At 41.2% G+C, this 23,462-nt stretch overlaps 1 protein-coding gene across 9 annotated transcripts in view; it reads left to right on the top strand.

Moving 5' to 3' along the window:
• Positions 1-23,462, top strand: part of NDC1 (NDC1 transmembrane nucleoporin) — a 54,391-nt gene that overhangs the window by 27,927 nt on the left and 3,002 nt on the right. For 3 of the 9 annotated variants that reach the window (XM_036349674.1, XM_036349675.1, XM_036349672.1), the window contains 6 exons: positions 2,571-2,816; positions 2,906-3,015; positions 7,014-7,064; positions 9,498-9,561; positions 10,643-10,743; positions 20,114-20,274. In XM_036349674.1, the coding sequence (XP_036205567.1) occupies positions 2,571-2,816; positions 2,906-3,015; positions 7,014-7,064; positions 9,498-9,561; positions 10,643-10,743; positions 20,114-20,274 (733 nt within the window). Of the gene's footprint in view, positions 1-2,570; positions 2,817-2,905; positions 3,016-7,013; positions 7,065-9,497; positions 9,562-10,642; positions 10,769-11,232; positions 11,291-11,494; positions 11,516-20,113; positions 20,275-23,462 lie in introns of those variants that run through there. The other 6 variants (XM_036349676.1, XM_036349678.1, XM_036349677.1 and 3 more) reach the window with 6 other exon arrangements.

Raw genomic sequence — 23,462 nt, 5'->3', positions numbered from 1 at the left:
TAACCTACTGGTTGGAGCGTCTGCCCCCTGGTGGTCAGTGCTCATCATCGCGAGCAGTTGAACGGCCGACCAGTCAACCAGACACTTAGCATATTAGGCTTTTATTATATAGGATGTAACTACTAAATAGAAATCTGTCAAAAAGGAACCTGCATGGGTAAGATGATGTTCAATAATAAAAGGAGATCTTGCATGTTATAAAACAGTTTAGATTTTATCTCATCGGGATATGGAACCGGTAGAAGATTTTGAATGGGCTATTTACATCAAATAATCATGCTATAAAGCAGCGGTTCTCAACCTGTGGGTCACGACCCCTTTGGCAGTCGAACGACCCTTTCACAGGAGTCACCTAAGACCATCCTGAATATCAGATATTTACATTATGATTCATAATAGTAGCAACATTACAGTTATGAAGTTGCAACGAAAATAATTTTATGGTTGGGTCACAACATGAGGAACTGTATTTAAAGGGCCAGAAGGGCCCTAACTGGTTTGGCTCAGTGGATAGAGTGTCGGCCTGTGGACTGAAAGGTCCCAGGTTCGATTCCGGTCAAGGGCATGTACCTTTGTTGCGGGCTTATCCGCAGTTGGGGGTGTGCAGAAGGCAGCTGATCGATGTTTCTTTCTCATCGATGTTTCTTACTCTCTATCCCTCTCCCTTCCTCTCTGTAAAAAATCAATAAAATATATTAAAAAAATAAAGGGCCAAAAGGTTGAGAACCACTGCAAAGATTATTGTAACATTGGATTAGAGCAGTGGTTTTCAACCTTCCTAAGGCCGCGACCTTTGAATACAGTTCCTCATGTTGTGGTGACCCCCAACCATAAAATTATTTTCGTTGCTACTTCATAACTGTAATTTTGCTACTGTTATGAATTGTAATGCTAATATCTGATATGCAGGATGTATTTAGGTGACCTGTGAAAGGGTCGTTCTACCCCCAAAGGGGTCGTGACCCACAGGTTGAGAACCGCTGGATTAGAGGGATCACGGGTCTGAAGGGGTTTTTCATTATCTTAAATTGTTGTCATATTCCATCATGTACACAAAATTTGCCTCTAAATTTGAGGAATTAGCCCTAGCTGGTTTGGCTCAGTGGATAGAGCGTCAGCCTGTGGACTAAAGGGTCCCAGGTTTGATTCCAGCCAAGGACGCATGCCTGAGTTTCGGGCTCTATCCCTCCCAATAGGGGGCGGGCAGGAGGCAGCCAGTCAATGATTCTCTCTCGTTATTGATGTTTCTATCTCTCTATCCCTCTCCCTTCTCTGAAATCAATAAAAATATTTTTTTAAAAAATAAATAGATTTGAGGAATTATTGCAAAACTTAAAAACCCCAGTCTTAATTTTTAAATTGATTTTTCAAAGATTTCTAATTGCCACTCTTAAAAAATCACGTAATTAAAATGTAGTACTTTAAATGTTTAATGTCTTATTGTGGTTTTATTAAGAAGATAGAATACGAGTCTATAATTTTTTGTCTTTGTGCTTTATGCTGACTGGCATGGAAGGGAAAATGTTCCTTTGTTTTTGTACCAGACTCTAACTAAATAACCAGACTTATAATTTTGAAGAAGCTATTTGCAGATCAGATTTGTAGAGCCAGGTGTGTACATATCCTGGGCAAATTGGCCTTTGGTGTGACTTCTGTTAATTTGAAAGAACTTTGAGGGAAATGGGATAAGGTTAGCACCCTTATTTGTACATTTTCATAATATAATTTTAATTATGTTTAGCCAAGTAGTTGTTTGTTATAGTAGAAAGGTGCAGTAAAACTGGAAAGATTCTAATGCAATAATTGAAGTTATTTCCATCTATCTATATAATAAAAGCCTAAGCGGCTGTTATGGCAGAATGACCTGTTGCTATAATGCGCACTGACCACCAGGGGGCAGACACTTAATTCAGGAGCTGCCCTCTGGTGGTCAGTGCGCTCCCATAGGGGGAGCGCCGCTCAGCCAGAAGCCGGGCTCATGGCTGGCAAGCGCAGTGGTGGTGGTGGGAGCCTCTCCCGCCTCCGCGGCAGCACTAAGGAGCAGCAAGCAGGCGGGTGGTAAAGAGTAAGGGCTCCCGGACTGCAAGAGGAATGTCTGACTGCTGGCTTAGGCCCGATCCCCCTGGGTATCGGGCCTAAGCCAGCAGTCGGACATCCCCTGACGGGTTCCAGACTGCGAGAGGGTGCAGACTGGGCTTAGGGACCACACCCCCCCCCCCTCAGTTCATGAATTTCGTGCACTGGGCCTCTAGTACAAAAATAAAATACGAATTGAGAAGTTTATTCAAAACAGCCTAGAGAAACTGACCTTGAAGATGATATTTGTGGAGGGAAAAAAGCAAGCGAGGCAGTACTAATATGACAGAAAAAGATGTTTAAACCTTCTTGAGTGGTCATTGAGTTGCAGTAGTAAAACCAGGATCTTGAAAATGTAAACCTGAATGGAAACAACCTACTGAGCCTTAGGTAATACATTAAACAAAAAATTAAGATGTATAAAATTTGAGAACCCTCAGGTTGGCCTGTTTGGATCAGCTTGCCCCTTCAGTGCTCTATCTGTTCTTTTGCAGAAGAAACTACCTTTCAGACCCCAAAATGTAGTCAGATGCCTCGGTCTTCAGTGCCACCGTCAGTTAAGACATCACTGTTTTCGCCAAAATTATCTACACCTGATATTTCAAGTCCCCTTGGATCTCCTTTTGGCTCTACTGTAATAAATCGGATGGCTGGAATTTTTGATGCAACCACTGGCTATGGGTCACCTCAAAGTTCTCAGCTAATAAGAAGAGGGCCAAGATTATGGTCTTCTACCCCCGGTGAGGACTGTTTATTTTCTAAAATTTGAAATGTCAGAGTTGCAGAGAATTAGATAGCCTAAGTTTTCACCGTTTTGTTTTTTTATTAGATCAGCAAATGAATGGATTTTCTAATCTTCCATCTACAGTTAGCGCTGAGGGTAAGACAATGAGACAGCCCAGTGTGATTTATTCATGGATTCAGAATAAACATGAACAGGTATGATGATATGGTATAGGATTTATATTTGCATGTAGTATTGTGAGCATAAAGAATCTCAAATGAGTAATCCATAAGGAATAAATAGGACTTTTTTTTTAATGCTTCATATAGTAAGTTGTCCCATATGAAATCTCCATTTGTTAACTTATTTTGAGCTATGCTTGGTTAGTGGAGGAACATGGACACAAGTGTGGCTGGAGCCGAATGAGTGATGGGAAAGTGGCAGGTAGGTGAGAGATGAAGTCAGAGGGATAGCAGGCACCCAGAGCTCATTGGGCCCATTAGGATTGTATAAGGCTGACATTTTCTTTGAGTGAGATGGAAAGTCATTGTATGGTTTCATCCACAAGAATGACATGATGTAACCTTGTACTTTTAAAGTACTGCTCTAACGGCTGTGTTGAGATGACATTCTCAGAGGACAGGACTAGAAGCAGAGACAGTAGTAAAGCTCTTGAAGTTGTCTAGTGCAAGGTGGTAGTATCTGTGACCAGAGTGGTTGTGGTGGAGACTATAAGGTTTGATCAAGGTCTGGATATATTTTGAAAGTAGGTGCAATAGGCTTTGCTTGTGATTTAGTTGTGGTGTGTAAAATAGAGTAAATATTGACTTTACAGTTTTTGGCTCATAGAATCTGAAATACAAGTAATATAGTTATAATTTATTGAGTGCAATTTGCTAATGATTCTGGAAGAAGGGATTTGATGGAGGTGAAATGGGAAAATTTGGAATTTGATTTTAAACATGTTAATTTAAACAGATCTTGGTACATAGCCAATGGAAAATACTGAGTAAGAAATTAGACATATTTCTGAAGTGTGGAGAAAGTTCTGTGCTAGAAATGTAAATTTGGCCCTAATTGGTTTGCCTCAGTGAGTAGAGTGTCAGCCTGCAGACTGAAGGGTCCCGGGTTTGATTCCAGTCAAGGGTACATACCTTGGTTTCAGGCTCAATCCCTGGCCCTGGTCCGGGCCTGTGCGGGAGGCAACCAATCTATGTGTCTCTCTCACATCAATGTTTCTGTCTTTCTTTGTCCTTTCCACTCTCTCTAAAAATCAATTGAAAAATATCCCCTGGTGAGGATTGACCAAAAAAGAAAAAGAAAAAAGAAATGTAAATTTTGAAGTCATCAGAGTATAGACAGTATTTTAAACCATGAGACTCCATGAAAACTCTTGAGGAGTGTAGATATAGAAGAAAAGAGATGCAAGAACTGGGACCCTCCAATGACTAAAGGTCTGGGAGATGAAGGACAGCAAGAGACCAAGTGGCTATTGAGGTGAGAAGAGAACCAAGAAATAAGTGTTCCAAGGAGAAGTGAATGTCAGATACTGCTGGTAATAAGTAGCATGAGATTCAAACTGATAATGAATTGTTGCAATGTGCAGGTCATTGAGTCCTCGTCAAGAGCTACTGGATGGAGTAGGGGGAATGAATGCTCGATTGGCATGGAGTAAAGAGAGATTAAGAGAGGACTTGTAGACCACAAGGAAAGCCAGATCTTTCCAGGAGTTTTGCTATAAGTGGAGCAGTAAAATGGGGTAAATGCTGGGGGAGGTTGAGGGATCAAGGAAGGGTTTTACTTTTTAAAGATTGGGAATAATTACGTTTGCTGATAGAAGGATCAATTAATAGAGGGGAGAACTGAAGGCATTTTACGACTTCAGTATCCCATATGGCACTAGATGCCATAAATACTGTCAGTTTATAATACTAAGAAATTGTTTTCTCTATAAATGTCAACTAGTAGAAAACCACTTCACAAACTAAGAGGGGAAGATGGGGTTAGGGGAAACATACATATGTATGTATGTATGTGTGTGTGTATATATATATATCTGTATATATATATACACACACACATACATACATACATCCTATCTAATAAAAGAGAAACATGGTAAGTAGCGTACATCCGCTACCCTTCTCATTGGCTAATCAGCGAGATATGCAAATTAACTGCCAGCCAAGATGGCGGCCGGCAGCCAGGCAGCTTGAAGTTAACATGAGGCTTGCTTGCTTCAGTGACGGAGGAAACCAATGTTCCCCGCCTGCCTTGCCGGCCTCTGAGCTTGCAATTTGAAACATTGTTACAAATATAGAAGCTAAACAAAACCCCAGAAACCTGCTTTCAGCCCGCCAGGATCTCAGAGCTGGAGTTGATACAGTGTTTCAATTATAGAACCCAAACAAACCAGATACCTGCTTTCAGCAGCAGAGGCCTCAGAGCTGGAGCCAGAGCTAAAGCTGGCCCAGAATAAAAATAAAAAAGGAAAAAAGGAGCAGTTGGGAGCTTCAGTCACCCACCAGCCTGAAAACAGCCCTCATCCCCTCACCCAGACTGGCCAGGCACCCCAGTGGGGACCCCCACCCTGAAGGGTGTGTGACCAGCCTGAAAACAGCCCTCATCCCCTCACCCAGACTGGCCAGGCACCCCATTGGGGACCCCCACCCTGAAGGGTGTGTGACCAGCTGCATACAGCCATCATCCCCTCACCCAGGCTGGCCAGGAACCCCAGTGGGGACCCCCACCCTGATCCAGGACACCCTTCAGGGCAAACCAGCTGGCCCCCACCCGTGCACCAGGCCTCTATCCTATATAGTAAAAGGGTAATATGCCTCCCAGCACCGGGATCAGCGGAGCTGAGAGGCCTCCCGGCACCAGGATCTGCATGACAGGGGGCAGCGCCCAAACCCCCTGATCACCCTGTGGCTCTGTGTGTGACAGGGGGCGGGGCCACAACCTCCCTATCCACTCTGCTCTGTTTGTGACAGGGGAAGACGCCTCAACCCCTTGATCGCCCTGCAGCTCTGTGTGACAGGGTGCGGCGCCCCAACCCCCTGATCGGCCCTGCTCTGTGTGTGACAGGGTGCGGCACCCCAACACCCCCCCACGGGCCCTGCTCTGTGTGTGATGGGGTAGAGCCATAACCTCCCCATTGGCCCTGCCCTGAGTGTGAGAGTGGCGGTGCCCCAACCCCCTGATCCGCCTTGCTCTGTGTGTGACAGGGGGCAGTGCCCCAACTCCCCTATTGGCCCTACTCTGTGAGTGACAGGGGGGAGCTCCTCAACCCCCTGATCGGCCCTGTTCTGTGTATGACAGGGTACGGAGCCCCAACCCCCTGATTGGCCCTGCTCTGTGCGTGACAGGATACGGAGCCCCAACCCCCTGGTGAGCCCTGCTCTGTGAGTGACAGGGGGCAGCGCCCCAACTCCCCGATTGGCCCTGCTCTGTGCATGACCGGGTGGCGCCACAACCTCCCCATCGACCCCTGCCTTGAGTGTGACGGGGCGGTGCCCCAACCCCCCAATCGGCCCTACCCTGAGCGTGACTGAGGGTGGCATCACAACCTCCCAATCTGCCCTGCTCTGTGCATGACAGGGGGCGGCGCCCCAACTCCCCAATCGGCCCTGCTCTGAGCCGGACCAGGGGCTGCACCTAGGGATTGGGCCTGCCCTCTGCCACCCGGGAGCGGGCCTAAGCCAGCAGGACGTTATCTCCCGAGGGGTCCCAGACTACGAGAGGGCACAGGCGGGGCTGAGGGACCCCCCCCCCCCCAGTGCACAAATTTTTGTGCACCGGGCCTCTAATATATATATATATAGAGAGAGAGACAGAGAGAGAGACAGAGAGAGAGAGAGAGAGAGAGAGAGGTTAAAGAGCAAGATAGCCCTGAAGAATTGAGAAAGAATATGGTCTCAGAAAATATTACCAGAACCACTGAAAATTCCTTTAATTATGACAGGTCTTTAATTGGGGAGTTAGACATGTGTACATAGGAATGCAATTTAGGTTAAATGGCCCATCTTGATTATCCAGTTTATTGTACAAATGTATTTCCTTACATGGTTTATTGTAAATACTGTTCTTTCTCTCTAAGATGGGAGGTGTTTTATTTAAAGTAATGTTAAGGAGAACCGGGAAATATGTGATACTACATTTGAATAGAATTGAAAACTGTAAATGTGTTCATTCTTTTTTTTTTCCAACTCAGATTAAGAATTTCTTGTCAAAACGGGTGCTGATAATGTATTTTTTCAGTAAGGTAAGAATATGTAGATATAGCATTGGGAATGGGGGGTGAGGAAATGAAATAAGAAATTAAGTAGCAGATAGGATTTGACTTCTAAATATGTAGCTTGGCCTAGCTGGTTTGGCTCAGAGGATAGAGCGGCGACTTGTGGACTGAAGGGTCCCGGGTTCGGTTCCAGTCAAGGGCACATGCCCAGGTTGTGGGCTTGATTCCCTGAGGGAGTGTGCAGGAGGTAGCCAGTCAGTGATTCTCTCTCATCATTGATGTTTCTCTCTCTCCCTCTCTCTTCCTCTCTGAAATCAATAAAAATATATTTAAAAATAAATAAGTAGCTTGATCTTAGCAAGCCAAGCAGCTTTGTATTAGTGCTTCATTAAACCTCTGTTTTAACAATAGCTGCCCATTCTCACCTCACATCTCACCTCAGTGGCTTCCTGGGGCTTGACTGTAGTTGGCCTATTGAGTGTCTTGGCTGCAGATAGCTTTGTGCTGATCTACAACACTATCCTGCAAAATGAGCAAATCCATGGCGTTCCTTTATGTTTCATTGTCCTGCTAACATCTTTGTGGCCAATTTGCTCTTCAGAAGAGAGATGACTGTGTTAGATTGAAGATGTTAAACTTGTGTTGCATAAAAAGTTGTAATTCAGGCCACAAACTAAAAGACTTTCCAGCTTGTCTCTCAGCTGCTTGCTCCAGCTGCCATAAGAGAGTAAATCTCAGTTGCAGAAGCTGAAAATTCATTCCTGTTTTCACTGGCGACAGCTGTTGTGTGTTAAATAATCCTTTGATGAGGAAAAACCTTTGTCCGTATGGAGGGGAAAGAATATCTGTTTTGTTCTCTTTTTTTAATCCAGCGTCTCTCTTTCTGAAGATATTGCAGTATTAGCTAATATTGCATTCAATTATGCCTTAAAGTGGAACTTGCATTGAAATACATTATTTATTTTTATTCTTTGGGAGTGTACTCTTGTGGGGAGAAAGAGCTGAGTAACTCCGATAGAATATAGATACACATAACAAAGAAACACTTGAAGTTCTTGACATTTTCCCCCCCACTAATGTGGCAGGGAAGAGCCATCCTCTAGCAATTACCTTTATAAAAAATAACCTACCATAGAGGTTTGGGAAAACTATGCGACCCCTAAAGAAGGTGTCTTCCACCAAGAGGAAGAGGAATTGTCTGAAGTTTTACTTTAGTGCTTTGTTTCAGAAAGATGTACCCCATGCTCTTTTCACTTAAGTTCCCGCATTTAATTCTAACAGCATTCCTTTGAGTTGTTTTCTTGTCCTCATTTTACTGATAAGGAAACTTGAGGCTCAGAGAGGTCAAGTAGCTAGCCTAAGGGTGCATAGCCAATAAGTGGCAGGCAGAGGCTGAGCAAGATCTTTTTTTCTTGGAGGTGAATGCTGCTTTTGATTCTAGGTTTGCAAGTGGATCTATTGTATGATAAGGAGTTATAGACATTGCTCTTTGATGTTGAGAGATCTAACATGCTGTTGTACTTAATAGGCTTCATTGGGTGCAATACCAAAGCCAGTATTTGTATAAATGGGCTATTGTTTGTTGCGCCATACTATTCGGCTTTGTTTTATTAAAGAAAGTTGGGTGGTTTTTCTTTGGAGTGGGGTTGAGGGTAGACAATTCAAGAGAGGTAGTATGTACTTAGGTAGTTCTTTTGTTTTGAAAAGAACTGATCTCTATACTAATCCTCTAAGATGGGTTGAATGTGTGCAACTCTTATTTTAAATGAGAAACTGAGGCACATAGAGATTTAGGGACTTGGCAAGGGTCACATAGTAAGTTGGTGGCAGAATGCTTTATTGTAATTAGATCACATTGTATAAGAATTCCAGATTTTAATTCTTAAGAGGCAGCTGTGCATTTTCTGTTCTTATAGTCTACACTAGAAGCCCGGTGCACTAAATTCATGCACTGGGGGGGGGGGGTCCCTCAGCCCAGCCTGCACCCTCTCCAATCTGGGACCCCTCAGACCCTCTCACAATCCGGGACTGCTGGCTCCCAAGCGCTCACCTGCCTGCCTGCCTGATTGTCCCTAACCACTTCTGTCTGCCAGCTTGATCACCCCCTAACCACTCCCCTGCCAGCTGATTAATGCCTAACTGCTCCCCTGAAGGCCTGGTCCTCCCTAACTGCCCTTCCCTGCCGGCCTGGTCACCCCCAACTGCCCTCCCCTGCAGGCCTGGTCCCCCCCAACTGCCCTCCCCTGCAGGCCCGGTCGCCCTAACTGCCCTCCCCTACTAGCCATTTGTGGTGGCCATCTTGTGATGACATGGGAGTGGCCATCTTGTGTGAGGGTGTGACAGTCAACTTGCATATTACCTCTTTATTATATAGGAATAGGATTATAAGGATAGTTGATTAGATGAAATAAGAGTTTTTGCCCAGTGGAACTTACTTAAATGTTTTTGTTGTATTTGTAGCACCCAGAGGCCTCCATTCAGGCTGTTTTTGCAGATGCCCAAATGCATATTTGGGCTTTGGAAGGTAAGCAATTTCAGTGATCTGCAACTATGATTTTAATTATCAGTTAAATATTGAAGTGTAATCCATGTAAGGTCAGTTCTGGATTTTGATCTCAATCTTTGAATTTTCAGATACATTTTTATATCTTTGTTTTATCTAGATCATTTTTCTTAAATATTTAGGTGTGTTTTAATCTGGGCAGAAATTTTCCTTCTATATAAGCAGAGAAACTGAGCCTGGAATTCTTGCATATCTTTCTCTCTCCTTCAAAAAAACTGCAATAGAGAAATTGTTTTTAACTCTCAATTTATGTTGACATAACTTAACATTTAATATATTCTAACATATTTAGCTTAAATTAAATATGTAAACTTAGTTGTTAAAGAACTTACAATTTATATTATAGATCTGCCTTCTCAAAGCTTAAATGATACTTCTTCAGAGAGGCCTTTTCTGACCCCTAATGAAAAGTATCCTCATAACCTTGACTGCATTCCCTTATTATGCTTTGTTTTTCTTCCTATCATTTACCATTACCAAATGCAGTATGTGTATGTGTGTGTGTGTGTGTGTGTGTGTGTATGTATTATATATATATATAAGTCTAAGCGACCATTATGACCAGTTGACCGAACGACCGGTCGCTGTAACATGCACTGACCACCAGGGGGCAGATGCTCAATGTAGGAGCTGCCCCCTGGTGGTCAGCGTGCTCCCTCTTGCAGCTGGCCAACCTCCCACGGTCCCTCCCCCTGGCCGGCCAGGCCCGATCGGCCCCGATTGGGACTGGTGAGATCGGCCCCAGTTGCTGGCCAGGCCAAGGAACCCCACCCATGTACAAATTCGTACACTGGGCCTCTAGTCATTTAGAAAACAGTTTGTTACTAGAACATAAAGCAGATTATCTTATTCAAGACTACTGCAGGTAAGCACTGTTCCAGTGCCTATTCTGATCTTTGCACCTTTTTCTGTTGTATTACCTCCTCTCTTTTGTTTAGAAGTTCTTCATATATTAAGAGTGTCAGTCCTTTGTCCAATTGATATATGCAAGTAGATTTGCCTAATTTTAATTCACTTTTAACTTTTTTGTTTTCCCCTTGAGGTTTGTCACACTTAGTAGCAGCATCATTTACAGAAGATAGATTTGGAGTTGTCCAGACTACACTACCAGCAATTCTTAATACTTTGTTGACACTGCAAGAGGTAGGCAAATGTGGATGGAGTGGAGGTAAAGGTCTTTTTCTCTCCCTACCCCACCCTAGTCTTTGAGTTTGTTTTTTATATATCATGATGATATTTATTGAGTCACAAAACATACTAGTATGTTAGAAGTTAAAATAATGGTACTATTATCACCCTCAGGAAATTATAGTCTAATATCTACTAGGAAGAGATCATTTTAATTCACTTATAAATAATTTTGTAGTAACAGAAAAAGAAAGTATATTAAACCTAGAGGCTATACCTCTGGTATTAATCAGATTATTCAGGATATTGGGATTCTGTTCAGTTTGGATCCTTACACAATTTGTATTTACTGAAAGTAACATGTAGTTAAATTACCCATGAAGATAATAAGTTACCTATTGGCCAGAAGCCAAAAAAGATAGAGCTGAGGCCAGTGGATCCCCCGCCATCAGGATGGGTGCATAGTTTTCTGTGTTTTTAAAAATATGTTTTTATTCATTTCAGAGAGGAAGAGAGAGATAGAAACATTAATGATGAAAGAGAATCATCGATAGGCTACCTCCTGCATACCCCCTACTAGGGATCCAGCCAACTGGGGCATGTGCCCTTACCAGGAATCAAACCGTGACCTCCTGGTTCATAGGTCGACACTCAACCACTGAGCCACACTGACGGGGCAGGATGGGTGCATAGTTTTAAATTAATAGATTTTTTAAGTTCTAAACTTAAAGGCAGAGAAATAAACTGTATACTTCTTTCTTTCCAGTAGGCTGCCTTTCCTGACTTCATCTTGGATTATATGTTTTATACCGCCTAGTAATATTAGTTGTATGTCAGATGAGAGATATAAATACTGAGTGCTAGAGACATTTAGAGGTAGGTAGGGGCTGGTGTGTGCAGTAGGTTTTCTGGAGGAGGTGATATTGAACTACGCTTGAAGGATAACAATTGGTGCATCTTTTGGTCTTGGGAGGCAATTTAAGATATGAAAACATGTTTCATTGTTCCTTTCTTTATCTCAATTCATTTTACCTCTAAGGCAGGGTTATGTGTCCGCAACGAGCAGAAACCGAAGTAACCGCTTGAGCTAAAGCTGACCCTCATTTTCCCTCTAAGTCTTCCCCATCAAAACTAGTGATTTTTCTTTTTTGCTTTGAATCCTCTTTGTGCCCATTTTCTCAAGTGTGTTACTTGAGACATGTATATACACATGAATAATTTCATTATTTGTCCTCTTCTCCTAGTTACCTTTCTCTAAAGAAATAATTTCCTAGTATTTCCCCACAACTTTTAATATTTGGCTTGTCTAACTGCACAATTGGATAACAATGATTTGGGCATATTTTTGGTACTCATTGTGTAATTTGTTTCTCATCAGTCTGGCTGTGTAGTTTGAAATAAAGTGACAATAACAGCACAATGTTTTATATTATTTTTGATCCTCATAACTGTCTTGTGAAATAATGGAGATGGAGATATTTAGCTCTTCTTTACAGACGAGGGAGACTCGATGGTGCAGTGACTTTTCTTACACACACGTCTTGTAGGTGGCAGAGCTGGGACCTGATCCCCAAGCTGATTGAAGGACATTAGCAATGTAGTAGACCCCAGGGAAAGCTGCAGATCCATATTCCTTATTCTCGTTGTGGGCTTTTTATTTTTACATGAGGTTCTCTTCAGAGAGATGGTTCTACCTCTGGAACCATGGCTTTCAAACTTTTTGAACCATGACCTGTAGTATGTTTACATTAGACTCAGATGTGTATGTGTAACAGAAATAAAAGGTTCTTAGAACAGTGCTTACCTTTACTATGTGAATTGCATTCTGATGTTTTCCATTCTATTTCATGTTTTAAAATGCTGGTCAAAACTGAATTTATTTCATAAGGTTCACACTGCCCTAGAGATAGTCTGTACCCAAGTTACTTTCTTCTCACTTCCCCACCATAAGTACTTCTAATTCTTCTTTTTTTTTAAAAAAAAAATATATATTTTATTGATTTTTTACAGAGAGGAAGGGAGAGAGATAGAGAGTTAGAAACATCGATGAGAGAGAAACATCGATCAGCTGCCTCCTGCACATCTCCTACTGGGGTTATGCCCGCAACCCAGGTACATGCCCTTGACCGGAATTGAACCTGGGACCTTTCAGTCCGCAGGCCGACGCTCTATCCACTGAGCCAAACCGGTTTCGGCTCTAATTCTTCTTCATAGTTGATTATGGGTAGGTATGACAAGGAAAGCAATGTGCTTATTTGATTGTAGTTATTCATACCTTGGTTAGGAAGGTAGGAATTACAGATTTGTCAAGCAGTCAGGTCCTGTTTACTTTGAAATAGGAGTTGGAAAGGAGAGTAGAAGGAGGCAGAGATAGATTTTTGAGAGTTGAAAGGAGTAAAAGGAACAAAGAACAGGTCTAGTAATTTGGTACTTGACTTCTGAGGGTAAAAAACGTTCCTTGTGTGAGGCTTAAGGCATCTCATCTCTCCTAGGCCACATCACAGTCAGCCTTTTTATCATACGTGGCAGTCATCAGATTTTGCAAACTACCTTACAGTCTTTCCTTTTCCACCCCATATCCTGAGATTGATTAAAGTGAGTTATTCAGTGTCCATATGGATGGATATTTATTTGTTCCACACCTTGGCACCACAGTTATTTGACTTCCTTCTCTTTGTTACTCTTTCATATACCCTTCAGTCTCATCCATGGCGTTACTTGGGCCTCATTATCCCCTGAATTCGCCACCTCCAAAGCTTAAAAACTTTAGGATTCTGTCTTCTAAGCCAGAATTCTTAAATGTTTTTGTTCCAAAAGATTCCTTTGAGAGTCTGATGAAGCCCTGGACCTCAGAATAATGTTCTTAAATGCATAAAATAAAGTACTTAGGGTTAGAAAGGAAATCAATTATATTTGAAATATAATTATGAAAGGATTACATTTGTACTATAATGTGTGCTTTTTAATCAATGCATTAAATAACAGGACCTATCAGTAAGTCTAATAGCTATTTTCATTTTGAAATAATGATAAGATGAATGGTATTTCAAAATAACTGCAATAATGGTATGATATGAAGATATTGGTGATTTCTGTTGGTGACAAAGTCACAGGAACTACTAATGATGTTGTGATTTGTTGCTTACAATCATAATTGAAAGACATGCTAAATTTTAATTAGAATTTCGTGAAGATAAATATGCAATTTTTTAAAATTAAAATTTTCTTTATCATTTTTTAATCCTCACTTGAGGTCATGCTTATTAATTTCAGAGAGGGGAAAAGAGAGAGAGGAAGATAGAAACATCAATGTGAGAAACATCAATCAGTTGCCTTCCTGTACATGCCCCCTACCTAGGTATGTGCCTTGACTGGGAATCGAACCCTCTACCTTTCAGTGTACAGGACAATGCTCCAACCAACTGAACCACATTGGCTAGAATTAAATATACAATTTTATCCTAAACTTCATGCTCCTGAATTTTACCTATAGATTTGAGGGCTCATGTAAGGGCCCTTGCTCCAAGCACAGCCCTCTCATATCCTTGCTTCTTCTGTATACTTTGTCCTCACCAGTGTTTTCACTTCCTTAGACCTTATGTCTGTCACAATCATTTTATTACTAATTCCTTCAACTCCCTGTCCCCATGTTCTTCAGTTGTACCCATGTGGCAAAACCCTAAGGGATCAATCTCATATTCACTAGCCATCAATTCTCTTTGCCCATCCCTCCTGCATTGGCCTTACTGCAGGCCTGTGGCATTCCTGACCTGAATTATTACTGTGGCCTCTTGCCCCTACTATCTCTTAACAGAGATTCTTCATTCTGACTCCAGCCACTCTCGTATTCTTCCCATGAACCCTCTGTTGTAGTAACCACCATGACCTAGTCAGTTTTTCCTCCCAAATATGTTTTCTTAAGCTTACTCTAACTCTATACCTGATGTCTTTAAATCTTTGATGTCTTTTCTTTCCTTCTTTACCTAGAACACATTTTTCTCCTTTTGTCTGGCTCTGCTCTCTATCCCCATCTTAGTACTTTATTATACTGCATTTTAATTGTCCATTTACTTTCATTGTCTTTATTGGAGTAGAGGCAGGGACCTTGTCTCAGTAGCATCTGACTGGTACTTGGCTGTCATCATCATCTAATATTATTATTATTCTACTAGAGGCCCGGTGCACAAAAATTTGTGCACCGGCGGGGGGGGGGGGGCGGGTTCTCTCAGCCTGGCCTGTGCCCTCTCGCAGTCTGGGACCCCTCAGGGGATGACCACCTGCTGGCTTAGGCCTGCTCCCCGGGGAATTGGGCCTAAGATGGCAATCAGACATCCCTCTGGCAGCCCGGCAGCCCTAGGGGGATGTCCACTTGCCAGTGGGGAGCAGACCTAAGCTGCAGTCGGACATCCTTAGTGCTGCTGAGGAGGCAGGAGAGGCTCCCACCACCACCGCTGTACTGGCAGCCATCAGCCTGGCTTGTGGCTGAGCAGAGCTCCCCCATGTGGGAGCGCACTGACCACCAGAGGGCAGCTCCTGCATTGAGCGTCTGGCCCCTGGTGGTCAGTGCGTGTCATAGTGACCAGTCATTCCCAGTCTTTCTGCTGTTAGGGTCAGTTTGCATATTATCCTTTTACTATATAGGCTAGAGGCCTGGTGCATGGGTGGGGACTGGCTGGTTTGCCTTGAAGGGTGTCCTGGATCAGGGTGGAGGTCCCGCGTGGGTGCCTGGCCAGCCTGGGTGAGGGGCTGATGGCTGTTTGCAGCTGGTCACACCCCCTTCAGGGTGGGGGTCCCCACTGGGGTGCCTGGCCAGTCTGGGTGAGGGGCTGAGAGCCGTTTTCAGGCTGGCCAGCGACTGAAGCTCCCAGCCTCTCCTTTTTTTCTTTTTTCTTTTTTTCCCCCTGAGATTTATTTACCTTCTATAATTGAAACATTGTTCCCGTCACTGGCACTCCCAGCTCTGAGGCCACAGCTGGCTGAAAGCAGGTATCTGGGGTTTGTTTAGCTTCTATAATTGAAACATTGTTTTTTTGGGTTTTTTTGTGTGGTTTTTTTGGACAATTTGGAAATGTTGAGGAGCCAGGCAGGCAAGTCCAACTCAAGGAGAGGAACTTCCACTGATGCTCAGGCCAGTCCAACTTTTTATTTGATCTGGGTTAGCCCTAGGGTAAGGAGGTTTGTCTGGGGTAGCCCTAGGGTAAGGAGGTTTCAGTGCACACAGATACTATCATGATTAAAGGTAGGGAGGTTGCTTCAGCTATTTACATGAATAAAGGTAGGGAGGTTGCTTCAGCTACCATTATCTAGACTAACTGGGTGGTGCACAGTCCTGACCTTTGCTAGGACTTCAAAGGTTACTAACTTTTGGGGGTTTCTGTCTATACTCAGTTAGTGAAGACAATAAATGGACTCCGGCATCTCCCCCTTATTTTTTCTTTAAAAATCAAGTATCTGTAGACTAGAAATATAAGAACAAGTCCCAATTTCAATGTCCAACAGTTCTGAGTCCAAGTTTCTATGTCCGACAGTTCATGTGTACATGCCAGCAATGAAATGCTGGTTTTGGATGGTGGACAAATGCAGGTCCGGTCCTCTCTGGTCTGGTCCTGTATAATTGAAACATTGTTGCTTTTGGGCTCAGAGCCGCGCCGCGGCAGGTGGGGAACCTTGGCTTCCTCCATCACTGGAGCAAGCAAGCCTCATGTTCGCTTCAGCTGCATGGCAGCTGGCCGCCATCTTTGTTGGCAGTTAATTTGCATATCGCCCTGATTAGCCTATGGGAAGCATAGCAGAGGTACGGTTAATTACCCTTTTTGTCTTTTATTAGCTAGGATAGCAGTGGTTCTCAACCAGGGGCAGTTTTATTCCCCAGAAGACAGTTGTTCATGTCCAGAGACATTTTGATTGCCACAACTAGAGAAGTGCTACTGTCATCCATTGTGTAGAGGAAACGATGATGTTAAAAAGGAGCAGTCCCCATAATAAAGAGTTACCCAATCCAAAATGTCAGCAGTCCTGAGGGTGAGAAACTCAGGTCTATAGATACTTCTTTAATCTCACAGCTAATTAAGCATTCAGTTCTCCTAACCATGGAGCACGTTTCCAATAACAAGGTCTGCTCTTCTCCTTAGCATTTGTTTGGGATTCTGGCTTTAGTAGAGTAAACTTCCGTTTCCACTAGGTTATAAGTATACAGGGACTTTCAAGGCTCTGCACAGTGGACATTTGTTAATGACCCTGGTAGGTAAATATTCAGGAAAGAGCAACTGGACTTTCTCTTTATTTGGCATTTACTAGTAAATGAGCAAAAAGTATCTGTTTTCATAGTATAACCCCTCTTTAGACTTCTATTAGGGCCAAAGTAAGGCCTTCATGGAATTTTTCACTTTTCCTAAAGAGTATATTGTTCAGTAGTGTATTATACTCACTGCTTACCAGTACTCTTTAACTAGATATTTGAGATCCCATTTTTATGATCTGAGTCTTTAGGGCAGGAACCATGTGCAGTGCATAAAATGAGGCTCAATAGATACTTGTTTAATCTCACAGCTAATTAAGTACTTCAGTTCTCCTAACCATGGAGCACATCATTAAATATTGTAAGCCAGTGTTTCTTAGATTTAAGTTAGTCATATACTGCCTTCATAATTTTAGTCATTTAGATAAATCAGAAGATGAATGCAAAGAGACAGATACCAGCACTCCTGCCCACCTCTGTTCAATAGAAATATAATGCAATACACATATGTAACTTTACACTTTTTAGTAGTTACATTAAAAAAATACAGGTAAAGTTTATTTTAATTAACTCAGTATATCTAAAATATTATCATTTTGTCATGTAATCTATATAAAATAACATTTTATACATGTTTTTTATAGTAAGTGTTCAAAATCTGCTGTGTATTTTTTACTTACAGAATAACTGAATTCAGACCAGCCACATTTCAAGTACTTAAGAGCTACATATGTCTTAGTGGTCACCATATTGGACAGAACAGCTATAGACTTTAATAATGATGATGAAATTGGTCATACATGAGGAATTTCAGATTAAATCTTCAAATGATAATATTCTAGATATATTTTCCAAAACTCAAGAATTGATGACAGAAGAATATATTTTTAAGGAGAAAAAGGAAATATATGTGATATTCTCATCTAGTAAGTCATTCAACAGGAAGGACTTTATCCCACAATGTAAATAAGAACCTGAATCATCCCATTTTGCTAAAAGTATATGTGACAGTATATTCCTTCATCTTCTGTGATATATGTGCACCGAAATTTACTTTATACAATTCATAGTGGATAAATGCTGAAAGTATACAAAGGTGTATACAAAGATGATCAGAAAGCATAGATAATGGCAAAATGGAAAAAGTCACTGATTAATCTTTTGAATTTGTCTTTATAAGCCTAATAATGAAATTATTTTGCAATTATGGTGCAAAGAAAATGGTTGAACTCTCTTCAACAAAATTATAAGCTGTCAAAAGTTTTTTAAAATATTGTATATGATGGTACAAATGCAAGAGAAAGAACCAGAAGTAATGATAAGCTAGAACCTATTGGAAGTATATTTTCATTTTGAAATCAGTATTACAAGCTGGATATGTTAGCTAATGTTAGCTTATGCATGATAGCTAATGAGTTGCAGTCAAAGGACATTGTCCATTTCAAATGTATATGTCTTCAAAACATGGAAAATGTTTATGTCTTTATTTAAATGTTTATGAAATTATTTTACATTATCCTGTCATTCTTCTCTAAATTGTAAAATGACTTTAAACTAAAAGGGTCCATTGGACCAAGGTAGTAAATGATGAGGACTATTTTTACCGCTATGCTGAAAGTTAATCAAAGGTTTATAAGAAGATTGGAAAGAAAATAATTTTTCCATTATGATTCAATGTTATTTAATGTTGCTTAAGTATATCACTGAATACCACCTCCCATACTGCCTAAAATTATCTCAAGTATGTCCCAGTCTTGAGAAATGCTCTTATAATACATGATTGGACTTAAAGTTATCATGGCAGACTGAACACACATATCAAATCTTGTTCCTTCCCCCAAACTCTGCTAAACTTCAGTAAAAGAACTTTTAAAAAGACATCCTGTATAATAAAAGCACAATATGCAAATTGACTGAACAGCAGAACGACTGGGTGGGGGTCAGGGCAGGTGGCCCGGCCAGCCAAGGCACGTGCCAGTGGGCAGAGGGAGGGGACAGTGATGGGAGGGGGGCGGCGACCAGCGGCAGCGGTGGTGGAGGGGCGATGGGAGGGGGGCAGTGCTGTCCCCTGATCGGCTGCCTGGTTGCCTCCTGCAGAGGGAGACCAGACTGCGGCTTAGGCCCGCTCCCCATTTTTACTGATTTCAGAGAGGGAGAAAGAAAGAGAAACAATGATGAGAGAGAATAATCAATTGGTTGCTGCCTGCATGTCTCCACTGGGGATCGAGCCCGCAAACTCGGCATGTGCCCTGACCGGGAATTAAACCAAGACTTCCTGGTTCTAAGGTCGACACAACCACTGAGCCACATTGGTTGGGCTAGTTATATCATTTTAAAATGATATTATTTACCTTTGGCCTGTAAGAATATACTTAAATTACTCTGTCAACTATAAGTAAAATCTGTTTTACTTCTTTGTTAATCCTTACCCAAGATTATTTTTGTATTGACTTTTAGAGTGAAAGGGATGGGTAGAGATAGAGACATTGATGTGAGAGAGACACATCAATTGGTTGCCTCTTGCAACCGGGATCGAACCTGCAACCCACATACATGCCCTTGACTGGGAATCCAACCTGTGACCCTTTGGTATCAGACCCAAAGGCTGATACTTGAACCATTGAGCCCCACCAGCCAGGGCAGATGTGTTCACTTTTGAATTCTCTCTCCCCCAATCTATTCTTACTCATAGATGCTTTATCATCTATAATTATAAAGGAAGATAATATAGTTTAGTAAGTAACTTTTATTTTGTAAAGTATCAAGTTTTGGCTGTTTTTTTTGCTGAGTTAATAAAGACTCTAACCGACACACATAAGCAGAGTAGGATATGTGTTTCACTTCCCAGCTTTGCATTTTCAAGGGTGTTGTGAAGTACAATTTTTCTTGTTTTGTTTTTTTTTTTGAGGAAAGGTCATTTTTTTTCAAGTGGTTGTGAAGTATAGCTTTTTTTTTTTTTTTTTTAAGAGGAAAGGACTATTTTCCAGGTAACTTACTGAAGTGGCTGAACCTCTACTGCATTGTTTTTCAAACAGTTTGTGATCCAAAATAAATACAGTATGTATCTGTCTGAAGTAGTCTCCTTAATCCTTTGGACTCAGTCGACCTTGGTAGTCTGCTGTAATATGTTTTCTTTCTTTGATCTAGGCAGTTGACAAGTACTTCAAGCTTCCTCATGCTTCCAGTAAACCACCTCGGATTTCAGGAACCCTTGTGGACACTTCCTATAAAACATTAAGATTCGCATTTAGAGCATCACTAAAAACTGCCATCTATCGAATAACTACTACATTTGGTGAACATCTGAAGTAAGTTTACCTGTTTTGATCCCTGATGGTAGTCCATCTTCAAGAGTTTTCCTGAGAAATAGGTTTGAAGTTTATAAAGGCTTGCACGTTGGAAGTGTTTTTTTGGGACCTTCATGATTCCTACTGGGAATTAACAGCTTGAATTTAGACTTCATATTTTATAAAATTTGGCCTATCATATAAGCTTTGGGGCCTTCTTTCAAATGGACAAAAAGGAATAGAAAGTTATAAAAGCAGCAAGTATAATTACCTAGTGTTTTTTTTTAAATCAGGAAAACATCTTTCAGGGAGGAAAAAAAGGCAAAAAAATAATTCTGTTATTGCATCTTGGTCAGCAAACTAAGATGTGGGTGAGCAGAGTATTCCATAAATGAGTCCTTAGTGCTTTGTGAATCATGCTGGAAAAACAGTGACAGATCACACCTTCAGACACGGAGCCAGAAAGAAAACCACAAATGCCAAGCCTGTTTATATTTAGTTTCATTGATGTTTCTTGCTTTCTTATGAAATAATTTAAGTAGGCAGGATAAGGGATACTAATTCACTGACTAAACTATGTTTTCTCATAATCATAAATGAACTTATGAACTTTAGAAGATGAGAGATTTCTCATAATCATAAATGAACTTTAGAAGATGAGAGATTACTCTGTGTTTTCTGTACGCAATCAGTTAATAGTTTCGGACTTCCTAAACTTTATTCACCTGCTTTTAGAAAGAGTAGTATTTTTTAAAAAATGTTAATGTTTTTATTTTATTTTAAATTTTTAAAAATATTTTTTTATTGACTTCAGAGAGGAAGGGAAAGGGGGAGAGAGAGATAGAAACATCAGTGATGAGAGAGAATCATTGACTGGCTGCCTCCTGCACGCCCCACACTGGGGATCAAGCCCAGAACCAGAGCATATGCCTTTAACCGAAATGGAACCTGGGGCCTTTCAGTCCACAAGCCGACGCTCTATCAACTGAGCCAAACCGGCTAGGGTGAAACAGTAGTATGTTTTGTTTCACTTCGATAAAACTAGGCAGCAACAATAGCAGGTTTTATGGAACACATTGGTTTTGAATGGGAGTACAAAAGAGCTATAGATAATCCTCTATTCTTAAGATTTGTTTAAAAAGAAACAAAATCTATTATTGAGTACCTTCTACATCTGATCTCCAATATGATAGCCATGTATGGCTATATAAATTAATGAAATAAAATTTAAATTCCAGTTTTTCAGTCATACTGGTCTCATTTCAAGTCCTCTGTAGTAGCTAGTACTAGGCTACTGTATTGGATAGCTTTGATACAAAATGTATTCAACACTGCTGAAAATACTGCTAGACAGTGCTGTCCTAGGAAATACACTTAGTACTTAAAATATATATTTTTTTTCATTTACTCTTCTCAAAGAGCCTGTGAGGTATAGATATTATCATAACAGATATGGAAACTGAGGCTCAAAAAGCTTAAGAACTTGCTTAGTAGCACAATCCAGTGAGTGTTAGAGCATGAACCTGAAATCAGATCTTTCTTGCTTTTAAAATTCGACCTTCTGCCCTAGTTGGTTTGGCTCAGTGGATAGAACGTCAGCCTGTGGACTGAAGGATCCCGGGTTCTTTAAGGGCACATGCTGGGGTTGCTAGCTCCATTCCCTGGTGGGGGACGTTCAGGAGGCAGCCAATGATTCTCATCATTGATGTTTCTCTCTCCTCCCTTCTTCTCTGAAATCAATTTAAAACAAAAATAATAGCCCTAGCCTTGGCCTGTGGAATGACGGTCCCAGGTTTGATTCTGGTCAGGGGCACTTGCCGGGGTTGCGGGCTCGATCGCCAGTAGGGGGCGTGCAGGAGGCAGCCAACCAATGATTCCCTCTCATTATTGTTGTTTCTCTCTCCCTCTCCCTTCCTCTCTGAAATCAAGAAAAATATATTTAAAAAAAAATTCAACTTTCTGTGTACACCATTAGACTGCCTCTGAGATGTAAACTGCCATGCAGAATACTCTCAGAAAACACCCAATGAATGTAGAGAATGAAGTAGATGATAGTACAAAAACAGGAAGAAGGGGAAAATAGATATTTCTTGGAAAAGAAAGGGAGATAGATGACTGATAAAAAATTATGAGAATGAAGTTCTGCCTCAGTTTCTTTTCTCTGAGAAGAGCCAAATTTTTTATATGTGCATTAAAATTGATGAGGTCAGTAGAGACTATTTTGTACAAATATAGGACAGAATGATATGGTGGGAAAAGTGTAGAGATATACTTAGATTTATGTCTGGTTATCATTGACTATCTGTGGTTGTGGGCAAATTGCCTAATGATTTAAGTAACTTGCTCAAGATTTTGCAGGTAAGAAAGTTGCAGAGCCAGAATTCAGACTCAAAACTTTCTGACTTGTGAGTTCTATCTATAGTGTCTATAATCTTAACCAGTAAATTGTGCTGTCTCCTCTAACCTTTGAACCTTTCTGCTACAGTTACCCTCCCATGAAAGGGTTATGTTATTCATCCCACTTTGTTCCACTTGTTGCTAATAGATATACAATGGGAGCTTACATATATAAAGCCCACACTTGTATATTATATGTTGCTTGGAAATCTATTATTATTGTATAATACCTAATTTATTCATTATCCATAGCTCCACCTCTGAGAACCAGGTTTAAATTTGATTTACTGGTTTTCTAACTTATAACACGTTAAAATTTGAGGGGAAGAGACAGATATTAGAGTCGCGAGTACTAACAGTAGTAGGAACGAGTGCAGTGCCTGCTAGCAGAGAGAAGATTCATGAAAAAAGCTGCAGACTTGGTGTTTGAGAGAGTTCAGAGCCATTTAGTTGGAGATGACAGCCTCACTAGCACCTAGGTGGGAATTTGCACAAAAATACTTGAAATGGTTCTATTTGAAGCAGCAACATGGTTTAAGAAAGCAGAGATGTGTGTGTTTAGGACTTTTATAATGATGTGTAGCAAAAATGTTTTTAGCAAGATTCTTTGGCACTTTCAAAAGTGGTGACCTTCAATTACTGGTATTTTATTATTGAGTAGTGATATATTACTATTAAACATCTAGAAAATTAGAATCTTCCATTGTATTCACTTTTTGCCTGGAAGTTTTTACTAGTTTCAGTATATTTGCCCTACTTTTGTCAAGGTAATGTATGTTTGTGGGGGTGAAGGTTGGGAGAGAACTCAATTT

The sequence above is a fragment of the Myotis myotis genome, unplaced genomic scaffold, assembly GCF_014108235.1.
Source record: "Myotis myotis isolate mMyoMyo1 unplaced genomic scaffold, mMyoMyo1.p scaffold_m19_p_2, whole genome shotgun sequence".
Classification (NCBI taxonomy): domain Eukaryota; kingdom Metazoa; phylum Chordata; class Mammalia; order Chiroptera; family Vespertilionidae; genus Myotis; species Myotis myotis.
The sequence above is the reverse complement of the archived record's forward strand: the minus strand, read 5'-3'. Positions and strand labels throughout refer to the sequence as shown.